Source organism: Papio anubis, chromosome 9 (genome assembly GCF_008728515.1).
Source record: "Papio anubis isolate 15944 chromosome 9, Panubis1.0, whole genome shotgun sequence".
NCBI lineage: Eukaryota > Metazoa > Chordata > Mammalia > Primates > Cercopithecidae > Papio > Papio anubis.
Genome location: NC_044984.1, coordinates 94,745,176 through 94,759,919, shown reverse-complemented (window position 1 = coordinate 94,759,919; position 14,744 = coordinate 94,745,176). Strand labels below are relative to the sequence as shown.

At 43.2% G+C, this 14,744-nt stretch overlaps 1 protein-coding gene across 1 annotated transcript in view; it reads right to left on the bottom strand.

Annotated features, from left to right (window-relative positions):
* Positions 1-14,350, bottom strand: part of SLC17A8 (solute carrier family 17 member 8) — a 66,036-nt gene extending 51,686 nt beyond the window's left edge. The window contains exon 1 of the mRNA XM_003907014.5: positions 13,261-14,350. Coding sequence (XP_003907063.4) covers positions 13,261-13,361 — 101 coding nt within the window. The 5' untranslated portion in view covers positions 13,362-14,350. The remainder of the gene's footprint in view (positions 1-13,260) is intronic.
* Positions 14,351-14,744: the final 394 nt, after the last annotated feature.

Genomic DNA, 14,744 nt, shown 5'->3' with positions numbered 1-14,744 from the left:
TCATGTCTTTGCACTCCAGCCTGGGTGACAAGAGCAAAACTCCATCTCAAAAAAAACAAAAACAAAAACAAAAGAATTTAGATTAATTGACAGAGTTTAAAAACCAAGGCCCAGCATAGTGGCTCACACCTGTAATCCTGGAACTTTGGGAGGCCAAGGTGAGAGGATTGCTTGAGGGTAGGAGTTTGAGGCCAGCCTGGGCAACATAGTGAGACCCCCATCTCTACTTTTAAAAATTGTATTAAATAAATAAATAAATAAATAAATATCAGAAGATAGCTCAAAAAAGCAGAAACAAGCAAACATATAAAACCTTGGATTTCTTGTTTATTCTGAAAATTCTGAAGACCTGAAATTATCAAGCTCTCACTCTGTCATGGTTACAATTGGCTCTCAATTTACCACAGTTCCCACCACTCCCTATTGTCACTTCCACAGTGAGCTCAGTTGCCATTTAACATTATACTTGGACTGTTACTTTTCTAGTAGTTAAAATCAAGACATAAGAAAAATATGTTTTGTACTCATGTCTGTATCAAAAGTTGAAAAATAAAAATTAGACTAGCAACACACATATGGAGCAGACAACCATCATTTATCACTGTCGAATATCTTAATGACTTCTTGATATTTTGAATCTTGCTGGAGCAGCAAAAAAAAAAAAAAAAAAATCAAAAACAAAACAAAACCAAAAAAACTACTTTTCCTAGACTCTCTTGCAGCTACAATGAAGTCATGAGAGGTGAACTCTGTTAAATCCGAAGCACTTGAATAAGATTTAGATACGGGACAGAACAAGAAGAGGATACAGCATGCAGGGGAATGGTAGTGCAGATGGTTTTGAATGCAACAGAGGCAACTGGCTCCTCTGTGACTGCTGTGGCAGAATTTCTGGAACAAGTCATGAATATAATCAGCACTTAGAGGCAGCCAGTGGTAGCAGCTGTGTTTTATCCAGAACAGTCTAGTGGTATGTGTTCTCTGCCGCTTTTTTCCTAGAGATAGAGCATCCAGACCTGATCCTTCCAGGAAGTCTGAACAATTCCTAACATTCTTTTATTTTTTGTTTATTTATGTTTTTGAGATGGGGTCTTGCTCTGTTGCCCAGGCTGGAGTGCAATGGTGTGATTTCGGCTCACTGCAACCTCTGCCTCCTGGGTTCAAACAAGTCTCCTGCCTCAGCTCCTGAGTAGCTGGGATTACAGGCACGCACCACCATGCCCAGCTAATTTTTGTAGTTTTAATAGAGATGGGATTTCACCATGTTGGCCAGGCTGGTCTCAAACTCCTGACCTCAGGTGATCCGCCACCCACCTCGGCCTCCCAAAGTGCTGGAATTACAGGGGTGAGCCACTTCTCCTGGCCCAATTCCTAACATTCTTTACTAAATTTCATTCCCCTTTAGCTAGAGTGGATTCTGTTGATTGCAACTAAGAACTTTGAATGATACAACGTATTTCCTTGCAGAAGTGGAGACTATTTCTATGTGTTAATATGTAGTATGTCTATGTCAAGATATATAATATGGTTGCTTTACTCTGTAGGTATTGAATCTATAGACCCTACCAACCTTTAAGAAGCACTTAGAAAATCTGATTGTTGTAAAAGGATTTGGGAGAAGTTGGAAAAAGAGAGAATATAAACTTTAGATGAGAAAATATACTTTTGAGCTAAGAAAAGATACCGGGAGCAGGAGTCGTAGAATCTGATGAACATTTACATCAAGAGGCAGGTAAGTATGCCCAGGAATGGATCCTGAATGTTCTAGATTTCGAGGGAGTAGGGTAGTAAAGTTGGATAAGGGAGAGTTCGTCAATATGGTAGGTGATTGAATTGTGTCCTCCAAAAAAGATATGTTGATGTTCTAACCCCCAATTCCTTATTTGGAAATGGGATCTTCACAGATGTAATCAAGTTAACATGACGTCATCCTAGATTAATTTCATGACTGGTGTCCTTATAAGAAGAGGGGAATTTGAACACATAGACCCAGACACCAGGGGAGAAGGCCATGTGACAACAAATGCAGGAATTGGAATGATGCATCCACAAGCCAAGACATGCCTGGGATTCCCAGCAGCTACCAGCAGCCAGAAAGAGGCAAGCATGAGGCCTCCTTCAGAGCCTTCAGGGGGAACTTGACCCTGCCAACACCTTGTGTTTGGACTTCTGGACTCCAGAATTGTGAGAGAATAAGTTTCTGTTGTTTTAAGCCACCCGGTTTGTGGTACTTTGTTACAGCAGCCCTAGGAAACTAATAAAGGGGGCATGGTTCCATGACACAGGGTCTAACATCCCGGCAAAGGCCTTAAGAGAAATGGTCCTGATAAACTGCTAATACAGTTCTTGGAAACTTAAACAAAATAGAGATGTGTTTTATCCAGAACAGTCTAGTGGTATGTGTTCTCTGCCGCTTTTTTCCTAGAGATAGAGCTTAAACAAAATAGAGCCTGGTGATTTTAAAATGTAATTCTGTACTAATTTCTAGTCATTATTACATTGTACACAGAGATATAGGACATGACCACCATGACTTTAAAAAAAATAAATTGAAAGCTGGGCACAGTGGTTCACGCCTGTAATCCCAGCAATTTGGCAGGCTGAGGTTGGGAGGATGGCTTGAGCCCAGGAGTTCAGGACCATTCTAGGCAACATAGCGAGACCTTCATCTCTACAAAATATTTTAAAAATTAGCCAAGTATGGTGGCTCGCAACTGTAGTCTCAGCTACTCAGGAGGCTGAGGTGGGAGGATTGCTTGAGCCTGGGAGGTTGAGGCTGCAGTGAGGTATGATTGTGCCACTGCACTCCAGCCTAGGTGACAGAGTGAGACCCTGTCTCAAATAAATAAATAAATAAAAGAATAAAAAATTATCCATTCCGGGAGAGAACGCCCAAGGCCACAAGAGTGTCCTGACTTGGGTTGGTCCAGGTCTACATCCTCTCTTTTCCTTCATTGTTATATAAACCTAATTTACAAGCCTATTTCATTTTTTAATACCTGGTAGAAAAATTGCTGAATTTGAACCAGTCTTAGTGATGAATTGCTGATAATTAAACTGGCTATCTTCTATTCCTTCAAGTAAAGTTTTGATCTCTGTTATTTGGAATATAAGAATTCTGTAATTGTTCTATCTTTAATGTTGATCACACTCTTGATCAATTAAAAGGTCTCTCTTTAACTTATTTTTTTTTTAACGAGAAATGTTGGGAACTGTTATAGCAGATTATAAAGAAGATCAAAAGGCTCAAATAACTGACTATGCAGGAATGGATTTTCTATGTAAGACCAGAAAACCCACAAATGAACTATATTCCTCAGGAGGCCTGAAGAATACTCCTGCTCCTAAGACAATAAGGAATGTAGTGGTGATGGGGCCACCAGCACACTGAGATGCTCAGAAGCTGCTGTCCTCTGCTGGCTGAGGCTTACCGTAGGAGGTGCTGCTCCAGAACCAGTGGCAATTGGGATGATTGGCAGCACTTAACCATCATAGGCAAGGGCAGGAAATTCAGAATGACAGTTAGGGAATCAGCCCATAGGAATCTCAGAGATGAATCACAGAACATGGTGCTCCAAGGAACAAAAAAAAAAAAAAAAAAAAAAAAAAGGGCAGCCAGTAAGGGTATGTTTCATATACATAAAACCAGAAAAGATCAAGAGCTGATGAATGAGCAGTAGGCTGAGGCTGGTCACCCCAATGGAAAGTCACACTCTCTTGCTGAAGACTGAAGAAGACTGAAGGTTCCGTGACTAAGGAACCTGCAACACCGCAGAAGAAAATGCAGTCGTGATGCCCACAGTCCTTCCCCGAAGGAGTCTACCACCATTAACTTGGGTAAACATACACTGAAGAAAGAGAAATACCTCGATCGTTTGCAGACTTTTGGGTAAAGGGGAAAGCTGATGTTGATACTCAGGGATTTATAGCACTATCCTGCCTCCGTTAGAGTGGGGCTTATGAGGGTCAGGTAATAAGTGGAGTCCTGGCACAGGTTCGTCTCATAGTGAGTTCACGTCCCTGGACCCACCCAGTGGTCATTTCCCCATGTATGATTCCCACATGTATAATTGGAAGACAGACACCTAGCATTTGGAAAACCCTTTCAGTGGTTCCTTGACTTGTAGAATAAAAGCTATTGTAATAGAAAAAAAGTCAAATGGAAATCCTTAAAACTGTCATCCCTGGGTAAGAAGATAAATCAAAAACAGTATTATATTATGCAGAATGACAGAGATTATTGCACCTTCAGAGACTTAAAGGATGCAGAGGTAGTAGCCCCCATTAGATCCCAATGTAATTCACCAGCCTGGGCCCCTGAAAAAAAAAAAAAGAAGGGATCATGGTGGATGGCAGGGAACTACCACACTCTTAACTCATGTACATAGCTTGCCTGTCTTGATCTGGTGCATTCTTTCCATATCCATTAGAAAGGAGGCTAAGAAGTTCACAGTGACATGAGATGAACGACAGTATATATCCGTGGATTGTTCTCTCTCATAATATAGTCAGAGAGACCTTCTGGACCAGCTGCAGAACATCACATTGATCTATTATGACCAATAGACGACATTATGTTGTTTAGACCTCAGGAGCAAGAACTGACAAGTACTCTGGATGCCTCAGTAAGACATGTGTGCTTCAAAGGGTGGGAAAAAATTGCTACAAAGATCACAGGTCCATCACATGGGCGAAGTTCACAGGGGTCTAGTGTTCGAGACATTCCAGAACATTCCCTTCAAAGTGAAGGAAAAGTTATTGTGCTTTGAACTTCCTGCCACTAAGGAAGACGCACAATGGTTGGCAGACCTCTTTGGGTTTTTGAGGCAGTGTATTCAACACTTGGGAATATTGTTCTAACCCACTTATTCCATGACATAAAAAACTGCTGATTTTTAATGAAATCCAAAAACAAGAAAATGTTCTGTAGCAAGTCCAGGCTGCAATAAGAGTGATCTTGCCACTAGGGCTGTATTCTCCAGCATACCCTTGGCACTAAAGTCATCTGAATAGGAAAAGACACTATATGAGGTTTCTGTCAAAACTCAGTAGGAGAAATATAGCACAAAGCCTTAGGATTCTGGGACAAAGCCATATCATCTATATTAGAGAAATATACAACAGACAAAAAACAAGTCATGCCATGTTACTGAGTCCTGGTGGAGACACAGCATCTGACCATGCAATATGAAGAGGCCATGCAGCCAAAACGACCTATCATGAGCTAGGTACTATCAGACCTGCGACGTCCAACTGTTCATCATGAGATGGAAGTGATCCATCTGGAATCTAACACCAGCAGGGCCACAGGGCACAAGTAAGCCCATGTGAGAGGGGCCAGGTTTCCACATGACCCATATCTGCTGTACCAATGCCTCCCCATAAGCTCACACCCGTGAACAAATTACAGGAGGAAAAAAACTGAGTTTGGTCCAGAGCTGGTCAATTTGGTATGTTACAGCATGTTGCAAATGGACTGCTGCTATACTCCAGCCCCCCCAGGGATGGCCCTGAAGGACAGTGAGGGGGAAAGCCTCCCAATAGGCAGAGTTTTGAGCAGTCTCCTGGCCACACATTTTGTATGAAAAGAGCAACATTCAAAGGTAGGGATATGCATGGACTCATAGGCAGTGGTGAATGAGTTCACTGGAGGTCAGGGGCCAGAAAAAGCAATATTGGAGGACTGGGAAGAAGATCTGGGGAAGGGATGTGGATCAGTCTATAAGAGTGGATGCCTAGTATGAGCTCTCCTGATTGCACATTATCACATGCCACTTGGAAGAGGCACAAAACAGACGATAGACAGGCTGACTTGGCCAGTTGATGTCAGCCAGCTTCCATCCTCAGCCACCCGGTGCTAGAGCAGTGCACTTGTGAACTGAGTAACCATGGCAGTAGGGATGGAGGCTGTGTCAGGGCTTCCACTCACCAGGACTGAGCTAGCTCCTGCTGCTGTCAGCAGCAAGACCAATGCAGAGCCCCTGAGATGGCACAATTCCTGAGGGGACAAACAAGTTTCTTGGTCACAAGTTGTTTATAACAGACCCCTTCATCCTGGAAAGGGTAGCAATTCATCCTGACTGGGGTTGAAATACTCCATGTATGAGTTTGCCTATTCAGACTACAAGTCTCAGCCAGCATCACTATCTGGCTTCATGTTGAGGATTCACTGTCTGATTTCTCAACATGGGATCTCACATCACATCTTCTCAGACCAAGACACCCAATTTATGGTGAAGATGGCATAGCAGTGGGCACATGACAATGGGATCCCTAAGCCTTGCCATATACCACACCATCCAGAAGCTGACAGCCTGCCAGAGCTGAGCTGAAGAAGCTTTTTTTCCTTTTCTTTTTCTTTTTCTTTTTTTTTTTTTTTTTTTTGAGATGGAGTGTTGCTGTCACCCAGGCTGGAGTGCAGTGGCTCTATCTCAGCTCGCTGCAACCTCTGCCTCCCAGGTTCAAGCAAGTAATTCTCCTGCTTCAGCCTCCTGAGTAGCTGGGATTACAGGTGCCCACCACCACGCCAGCTAATTTTTGTATTTTTAGTAGAAAATACATGTTTTGGCCAGGTGCAGTGGCTCACGCCTGTAATCCCAGCACTTTCGGAGGCCAAGGAGGGCGGATCACGAGGTCAGGAGATGGAGACCATCCTGGCTAACACGGTGAAACCCCGTCTCTACTAAAAATACAAAAAATTAGCGGGGGGTGGTGATGGGCACCTGTAGTCCCAGCAGGCTGAGGCAGGAGAATGGTGTGAACGGGAGACGGAGCTTGCAGTGAGCGGAGATCAAGCCACTGCACTCCAGCCTGGGCGACAGAGCGAGACTCCATCTCAAATATATATATATACGCGTATATATATATATATATAAATACACGTTTCACCATGTTGGACAGGCTGGTCTACAACTCCTGACCTCAAATGATCCACCTGCATTGGCCTCCCAAAGTGCTGGGATTACAGGTGTTAGCCACAGCACCCAGCCTCTGAAGACGCTTCTCAAAGATGCAGCTGCGACATCAGCTTGGAGATGAAGCCTTGGGAGGGTAAGGTGCTATACTCCATGAGGCAGTATATTCCATGAACCAACAGTTATGCACCTGTAATCCCAGCATTTTGGGAGGCTGAGGCAGGCGGATCACTTGAGGTCAGGTGTTTGAGACCAGCCTGACCAGCATGCCGAAACCCCATCTCTACTAAAAATACAAAATTAGCCAGGCACGGTGGTGGGTGCCTGTAATCCCAGCTACTCGGGAGGCTGAGGCAGGAGAATTGTTTGAACCCAGAAGGTAGAGGTTGCAGTGAGCCGAGATCAAGCTGCTGCATCCAGTCTGGGCAACAGAGCGGGACTCCATCTCAAACAAACAAACAAAAAACCCAACAGTTATGATATAGTGCTGTGTGCCCAATGGGCAGAACACATAGGTCAAAGAAACAAGGCATGAGAGAAGGAATGGCCCCACTTGCCATCATTCCCAGTAACCCACCTGAGGAATGTCTCATCTCTTCAACTTAGGCTCTGAGGGTCTAGAAATCCTGATTTACAAGGAAGAATTCTTCCATTTAGGAACACAATGGAAATCTCAGTCAACATATGGTTATGACAGCTGCTCAGTCACTTTGGGGTCCTTGTGCCAAGACCGGAAGACATGGCAAGAAGTCACTACAGTGGTAAGGGTCATGGATCCTGATCTTCAGGAAGAACCAGAACTGTTGCTTCATCATGGGAGCAGGAAGAAATATGTTTGGCACCCAGATGATCCGCTGAGACATCCCCTGATACTCCCTTGGCTAGTTTTTAACTCTCAGTGGGCAAATACAGCAACCATGACCTGGTGAGTTTATGTTAACCAAGGATTTAGACTTCTCAGAGATGAAGAGCTGGGGCAACCCATCACGCAAACCAACAGAAGTGAGGGGAATCAAAAGGGGTGGAGAGGAGGGACCAGTCATCACAGTGGGACCTGGACTCCGTCTTAATAACTCTTCTTTGGAAGGCTCCTCGGGAATTACAACCATAGAGTCTTGGAGAAGCTGTACCTAGATGGCATGAACTTCATGTGATCTGAGCGGTGCAGTGGGTGGGCTGTCATAGACACCATCGCGCACTCCCCAGATCCCCTTGATAGGCAAGCACAGTTCTACTTCCAGAGCTGCTAGCGGGTCATGGTTGCTGTATTTTCCCATTTACAGTTAAAACTAGGCGGGGTGCGGTGGCTCGTGTCTGTAATTCTAGCACTTTGGGAGGCCAAGGCAGGAAGGTCTCCTGAGCCCAGGAGTTTAAGACCAGCCTAATCAACATGGTGAGACCCCCATCTCTATTATTTTAAAAATTAAAATTAAAAAAATAATAAAACTAGCCCAGGCAGTATCAGGAGATGTCCGAGTGGGCCACCCAGGTGCCAAACACATTTCTTCCTGCTCCCTTGATGAGGTGACAGTTCTGGTTCCTCCTGAGGATCAGGACCCATGACCCTTGCCACCATGGTGACTCCTTGCCTGGGCTTCTAGTCTTGGCATGAGGAACCCTGGAGAACTTCCCACTGCTCAGTGGCCTCCAAAGAAACCCCTCACCCACCCCCATCAACTCAGAGCTGATGACTGACTGAGGCAGAGATATAAAAGGCTGCCCCACTTGCCCCAAAGGAAGGACCAGCACATGGCTTATGCTCCAGAGCCTTCCCCTGTGGATCTGGCCCCCGGGCATTGTGAGCGTGCATCCTTGCTTGGCTCTTTATCCTTTCCTTTTTTTTTTTTTTTTTTTTCGTTTTTCGGAGACGGAGTCTCCCTCTGTCATCCAGGCTGCAGTGCAGTGGTGTGGTCTCGGCTCACTGCAACCTCTGCCTCCCGGATTCAAGCAATTCTCCTGCCTCAGCCTCCTGAGTAGCTAGGACTATAGGCCTATGCCACCATACCTGGCTAATTTTTTGTCTTTTAGTAGAGACGGGGCTTCACCGTATTGCCCAGGCTGGTCTCAAACTCCTGAACTCAGGCAATCTGCCCGCCTTGGACTCCCAAAATGCTAGGATTATAGGCGTGAGCCACCTCACCCAGCCTCTCCTTTCCTTTGTTGTTTTTACTCCCTCCCAGTTTTTTCAGGAAAAGCTCATTCAATCACATTATAGGCTCACCCAAATCCCTGTCTCAGGCTGTGCTTTTTAGGGAACCTACCTAAGACAGAGGTGAAGTAAAGCAGGAAAGAGGGACAGAGAAGAGGGCAGGAGGAGGAGGGCAGGTGAGCTTCGTGTTTAAATAGAATGGCCAGGAAAGTGGGGATCTTTGAGCAGAGACTTGAAGAAAGTGAGGGAATGAGCCATTAGGCTATCTGGGAGGAAAGCATTTAAGCAAAAGAAACATAGGGCGAAAGCTGGGACAGGAGTGGATCTAGGGAGTTCTAATAAGAGCCAGGAGGCCCGTGAATCCAGAGTAGAGTGAGGTAGGTAAATATCACAGATGAACTCAGAGAGCCTTCCAAAAGTCCTAGATCACAGAGGACCTTGAAGGCCATTGAAAGGGCCCTGGCTTTAACTCTGAGTGAGGTAGCTTTGAGCAGGTGTGAGATGTAATCTGACTTGGTTTCCTAGAGTCACCCCATTGCAGCCAAGTTACCAGAGGTCATGCAGGCAGGGAAGTAAGGGATGTTGCAGCAATTGGAACCCAAGATCGCCTGATCTCAGAGCAAGCTTTAACACACTCGCCTTTGTTGATGGAGCAGGAAGTGCATATCTGGCACACTCCTGAATGCTAAGGACAGACACAATGCAGGGACTAGTTTCATTTAAAGGGAAGAGAGACATACTTGTAAAGAGACCAGACTCCCCTTAAGCCTCCCTTGGAGAAAGCCTTCAATAAAGGTACAACCAGTTAGGAGAATAGCCCATACTTGCCAGCAGGTCCAGAAGTTGCTGGCTACATTGCAGTCCAAGTATACCTCCCTAAATAAGCGGCCCAATATCAAGACAGTGAGTAGGAAGAGGAAAGACACTTGATTAGAGAAATAACATAATGTAGTGATTAAGAATGATGGGCACAGAACATCTGGTTTGAAACCCAGCTCTGCCATTTACAAGCTGTGTGACCTTGGGCAAGCTATTTAACCTCTCTGTGGCTCAGTGTTCTCATCTGTAAAATTGTTGCTAGATGCTGTGGCTCATGCCTGTAATCCTAGCGCTTTGGGAGGCCAAGGAGGCAGGATGGCTTGACACCAGGAGTTTGAGGCTGCAGTGAGCTATGATCACATCACTGCACTCTAGCCTAGGCAACAGAGCGAGACCCTATCTCAAAAAAAAAAGTTGTAATTATAGTAATCCCCTCTCTATGGGGTTTTTAATAGAATTAAATGAGTTTACTGTGTCTGAAAGATACTGTTTTGTTTGTCACTATTATGTTTTTTAGACATGAACAATTAAAGGATACATAAATTGTAATTTAAATTGAACAAATCTGCATGTCAATTTCTAGACATTAATTTCCAAGTTGAATGCTTTCTATGTCATCTATATAATGCAATACTAAACTATAAATGAGTGCATCTTCTTTCTTCCTACACTTCTAATATATTATTTTACCTTTAGCTGATTAATTGCTCAGCTGCTTCTTATCAATGACTGTTTTCCAGGAAGGCTAATCATGCCTGACTGTAATCAACCCTGTGTGCGAACTCTCAAATGCTTCCCTGTGCAATTGCCACTCCCCTGACCGTGAGGAATACTGTGATTAAAAAGCATCTCAAGAATTCCATTTAGATGATGACCTCAGCCTCAAACATTATTAGACAGCCATGATTTACATTGCCTTGTAAGTTAGAATGTAGGGGCTTCTAGCTTCCAAATTCTCCTACAAAACAGAAAACAGTTCTTTGTGATTTTTTTACATCGGATTCTGTCAACTGGTTTTAAAAGCAATGAAATGAGAGGGAAATGCCCAGTATATGCCAGGCTCTGGGCAGGGTCATTTACATACAATTACCTTATACACCTGTGGTTAATGTCAAACATGTGGCAGAGCTGGTCTTAATAATTCCTCACTAGAACTGAGGATCAACTTGAATCACCGCTCAAGCAATGTCTGTTTTCACTTCTTCCGCCAATAATTTCTCTCTATAGATCACTGAAAACAGGGATTTGACCTTGGCTTTATTTTTTCTAAAGCCATTCTACAATTAGGACAACCATGACAATATCTAGCATTTGTTTAGTGCATTCTCTGTCCCTAGCACTGTGCTAGCTGTTTTTCTATTGTTCTGAGGAAACTGTTCAAACAGTCCTAGACACATAGCCCAATTTCTGGTTGAGGTCACACATTTTGGAAAATCACCAATTTTGTTATATCCCTAAGCAAACCAATTTGGTAAACAAAAAGATCTCCATGTGGCTCCTCCAATCCAACATAGCAAAACCGGCTCTTAGATCAATAATTCCTATTGAAAAAAGCAATTAAATTTCAAAAAAAGCAATTAAACTTAAGTTTGAAAAGAAAATTCCTAAGTATTTTTTTATATCAAGTATTTTATAAACTAAGGCAGAGTTTGCTGTTTATAATGGTGAGTATGGCCCAATGTCATGGGTTTTTTGATTTTGTTTTGTTTTTTGTGTTGTTTTGTTTTGTTGAGACAGAGTCTGACTCTGTCACCCTGGCTGGAGTACAGAGGCACGATCTTGGCCCGCTGCAACCTTAAATGTCTGGGCTCAAGCAATACTCCCACTTCTTGGGAAGCTAAGATGACAGGCATGCGCCATCATGCTGGCTAATTTTTTATATTTCTGTAGAGGCATGGTCTTTCTATGTTCCCCAAGCTAGTCTCGAACTTCTGGCCTCAAGCAATCCTCCCACCTCCGCCTCCCAAAGTGCTGGGATTACAGGCGTGAGCCACTGTGCCTGGCCTATGGTTTTCGTTCTTGACTTTGCCAGATTCCATTGTCATCACTTGAATAAGCCAATTAAGCTATTGTGTTTATTATGCAAAAATTATTTTTGCATTTCTAATCAAATGAACGCCATCACAATAAGATGTTACCTGGGGAGTGCTCAACGGAAGGATAAAACACTCTGAAAAAAATGTTATTGTAATTTTTTCTGTATTTGGCTGGTTTCTGCTGCTGTCACTGAGCTAGGTTTTCATCTAGACATGCTAATTCAGTGTAGGTCTGATTGAAGCCTTTTTGTCTTTAATTACTAAAATAATAAGGTGTCCAACCCTTTTTTTATTAGGAAAGTTTATTAGCAGTGATATAATGGAAAATTTAACACTGACAGGAGCATATGTATCTTAAAACACAAGAAATGGGATGAATCTCAGATTGCCTGGAAATAGTTCTTTAAATGAAAAAGTTTTTAAATTTAAGAGATAACAGAAAAGTTAAAGAGCACACCAGATGGCATTTTCACTCACCAGGATTAGAAATAATCATCCAAGCAAATGAAAAGCTTATCAAAGGTATTTTTCACATTTATTTATTATCAGAGAGATAAAGCAGTCATTTTACCTTGCACATAAGGACCACTTATGAAATCATTTATATAATTTGAGAAGGCATTTACTATGTCTATACAAATTCATAAATTAAAAATATCACATTAATTCATTCATTTATGGCAAACTCACCTTCCACTAATATATTTTACTTTAAAAAATATTTACTTTTTGGTTTGGACTAAAATCTCATTCAATTCAATGATAGTACTTAACATTTTCCCACTGCAATTATGTGAGATTTTCTGCTTTAAAGAAATTTTTTAAGTTACCTCCTTCAAACTAATGTGTAACTATCCTCTTTGCAAACTATACAATCAGGAACCACTTTACATATTTTATTAAATAAGCTAAAAATTACAAATATTTAATTTTCATTTATAGTGGAAAGATTCAGTGAAAAACTCATAAAAATTATTTCAGTTCAAGGCATAACTATATTTGTCATTACTAATGAATTAACATAAAATATTATCTCCCTAAATATTTTCTAATTCAATGCCAAACATACCACATGCAATATCATCATCTCCAGAAAGTGCTAATCCAGCTATATAAACAGAATACTTGTCTCGATATTTTCCTAATAGAACCCAATACTTTTAATGCATCTGTTTTTCCTCCAGACATAGACTACTGGAGCTAGAAGGGGCTCCAGAAGGATCTAATCTGACCCATCCTCTCCACATTAAAGTGTGGTTTTAAAAACGTGATACCAAGTCTCTCACATATTGGCAATACGAAGCTACTCAGAAAGGAACTAAAGTCCGCATTCAAACTTTACCTTTGTAAAATTCCCAAAGAATCTCCCACGGCGTTCTTCACTCCTTCCTTCCCAGGTTTCAGAATTTTTTCTTTGAAGGTATCAAATGCTTTAAAAGGCATTTTGAATGAAGGGTACCTCTGAGCCGTTAACAGTCAGTCTCAAAAACTGTCATCCTTTCTCATTTCCAGAGTGAGGACCACCTTGTTTCCCTTGGTGAACACCTGGAAGTCAGTTCTCATGGAGGGAACTACTCAAAATCAAAAAGGAGATGAAACCCAGCCCGGATCTTCCAAGACAACTCCCTCCTCTCTCTGCTCCCCACCCCTCCAAAAAAGAGGCCAAGGGATGTCTGGCTGGGAATTCAGCCCCTTGCAAAAGCTACACGCTCTGCAGCAGCCTGTGGCCGCTGTCTCAGGCAGCCACTCTCAGACTGAGCGCAGCCTCTCTCCGTCCCTGGGCTGCAGCTGGGGACGCTAACATGAACTCCGGACCACCAGAAGTCCTGAGACCAGCAGCAGCATTCGTGGCCTAGCTCCAGCCCCTGCAGCCAGCCGCGTCCCCCTTCTGCCCCACCTCAGCTCGCCTGCGGCTCTCACCAAGTGAGCCTTTCCAAGGTGATGCTATAGTAACCGGCACAATACCTGCCCCTCAGCCGCCTCGGCTTATGAATGGGCTCTCAGCCAGAGCAAGCACCCAGAGAGAAGTTTATGAAACATTTACAACCCTCTGCTTTTCTGAGGTCTGGCCCTGCAGACAGGCTCACAGCCACCACTCCATGCCTTTTATTCCCCTCATGAGAGCCATGAAGCCATTTTTCAGCCAGCCACTAGCATGGATGTGGTCCCAGGAGGAACTTGCATTTGAGTAGCCCAAATGCAAAACCCAAGCCACATACATCCAGGAGGACATTTATTTGCTCCTAATCAACAGAGCAGGCTCTCTTAAAGTATGATAGTAGATGCCATTTGGGACCATCTAATTGAAGATTTCTGAGCCGAAAGATATCAAGAACCTGCTTAGAACTCTCCACTGACTCCTCAGGATAAATAAAATTATTTTTGTGTTGTGTTTTCCCCTTTTCTCCCTCCAGATGGCCTTTTTTTTTTTTTCTTTTAACCTTAAGTTCCAGGATACACTTGCAGAATGTCATGTGCAGGTTTGTTACATAGGCATACATGTGCCATGGTGGTTTGCTGCACCTATCAACCCATCATCTAGGTTTTAAGCCCCACATGCATTAGGTATTTGTCCTAATGCTCTCCCTCTCCTTGCCCCCCAACCTTCGTCTGGCTCGGGTGTGTGATGTTCCCCTCCCTGTGTCCATGTATTCTAATCATTCTACTATAAAGACATCTACACGTATGTTTATTGCAGCACTATTTACAATAAAATTCTTTATCATGGCACCTAAGACCTTTCCCTGGGACCCCAAGTCTTTCTTCTTGTCACTCTGCTTTCCACATCCTCATTTCACTGAACTCAGCAAGCTCCCTATCGCCTCT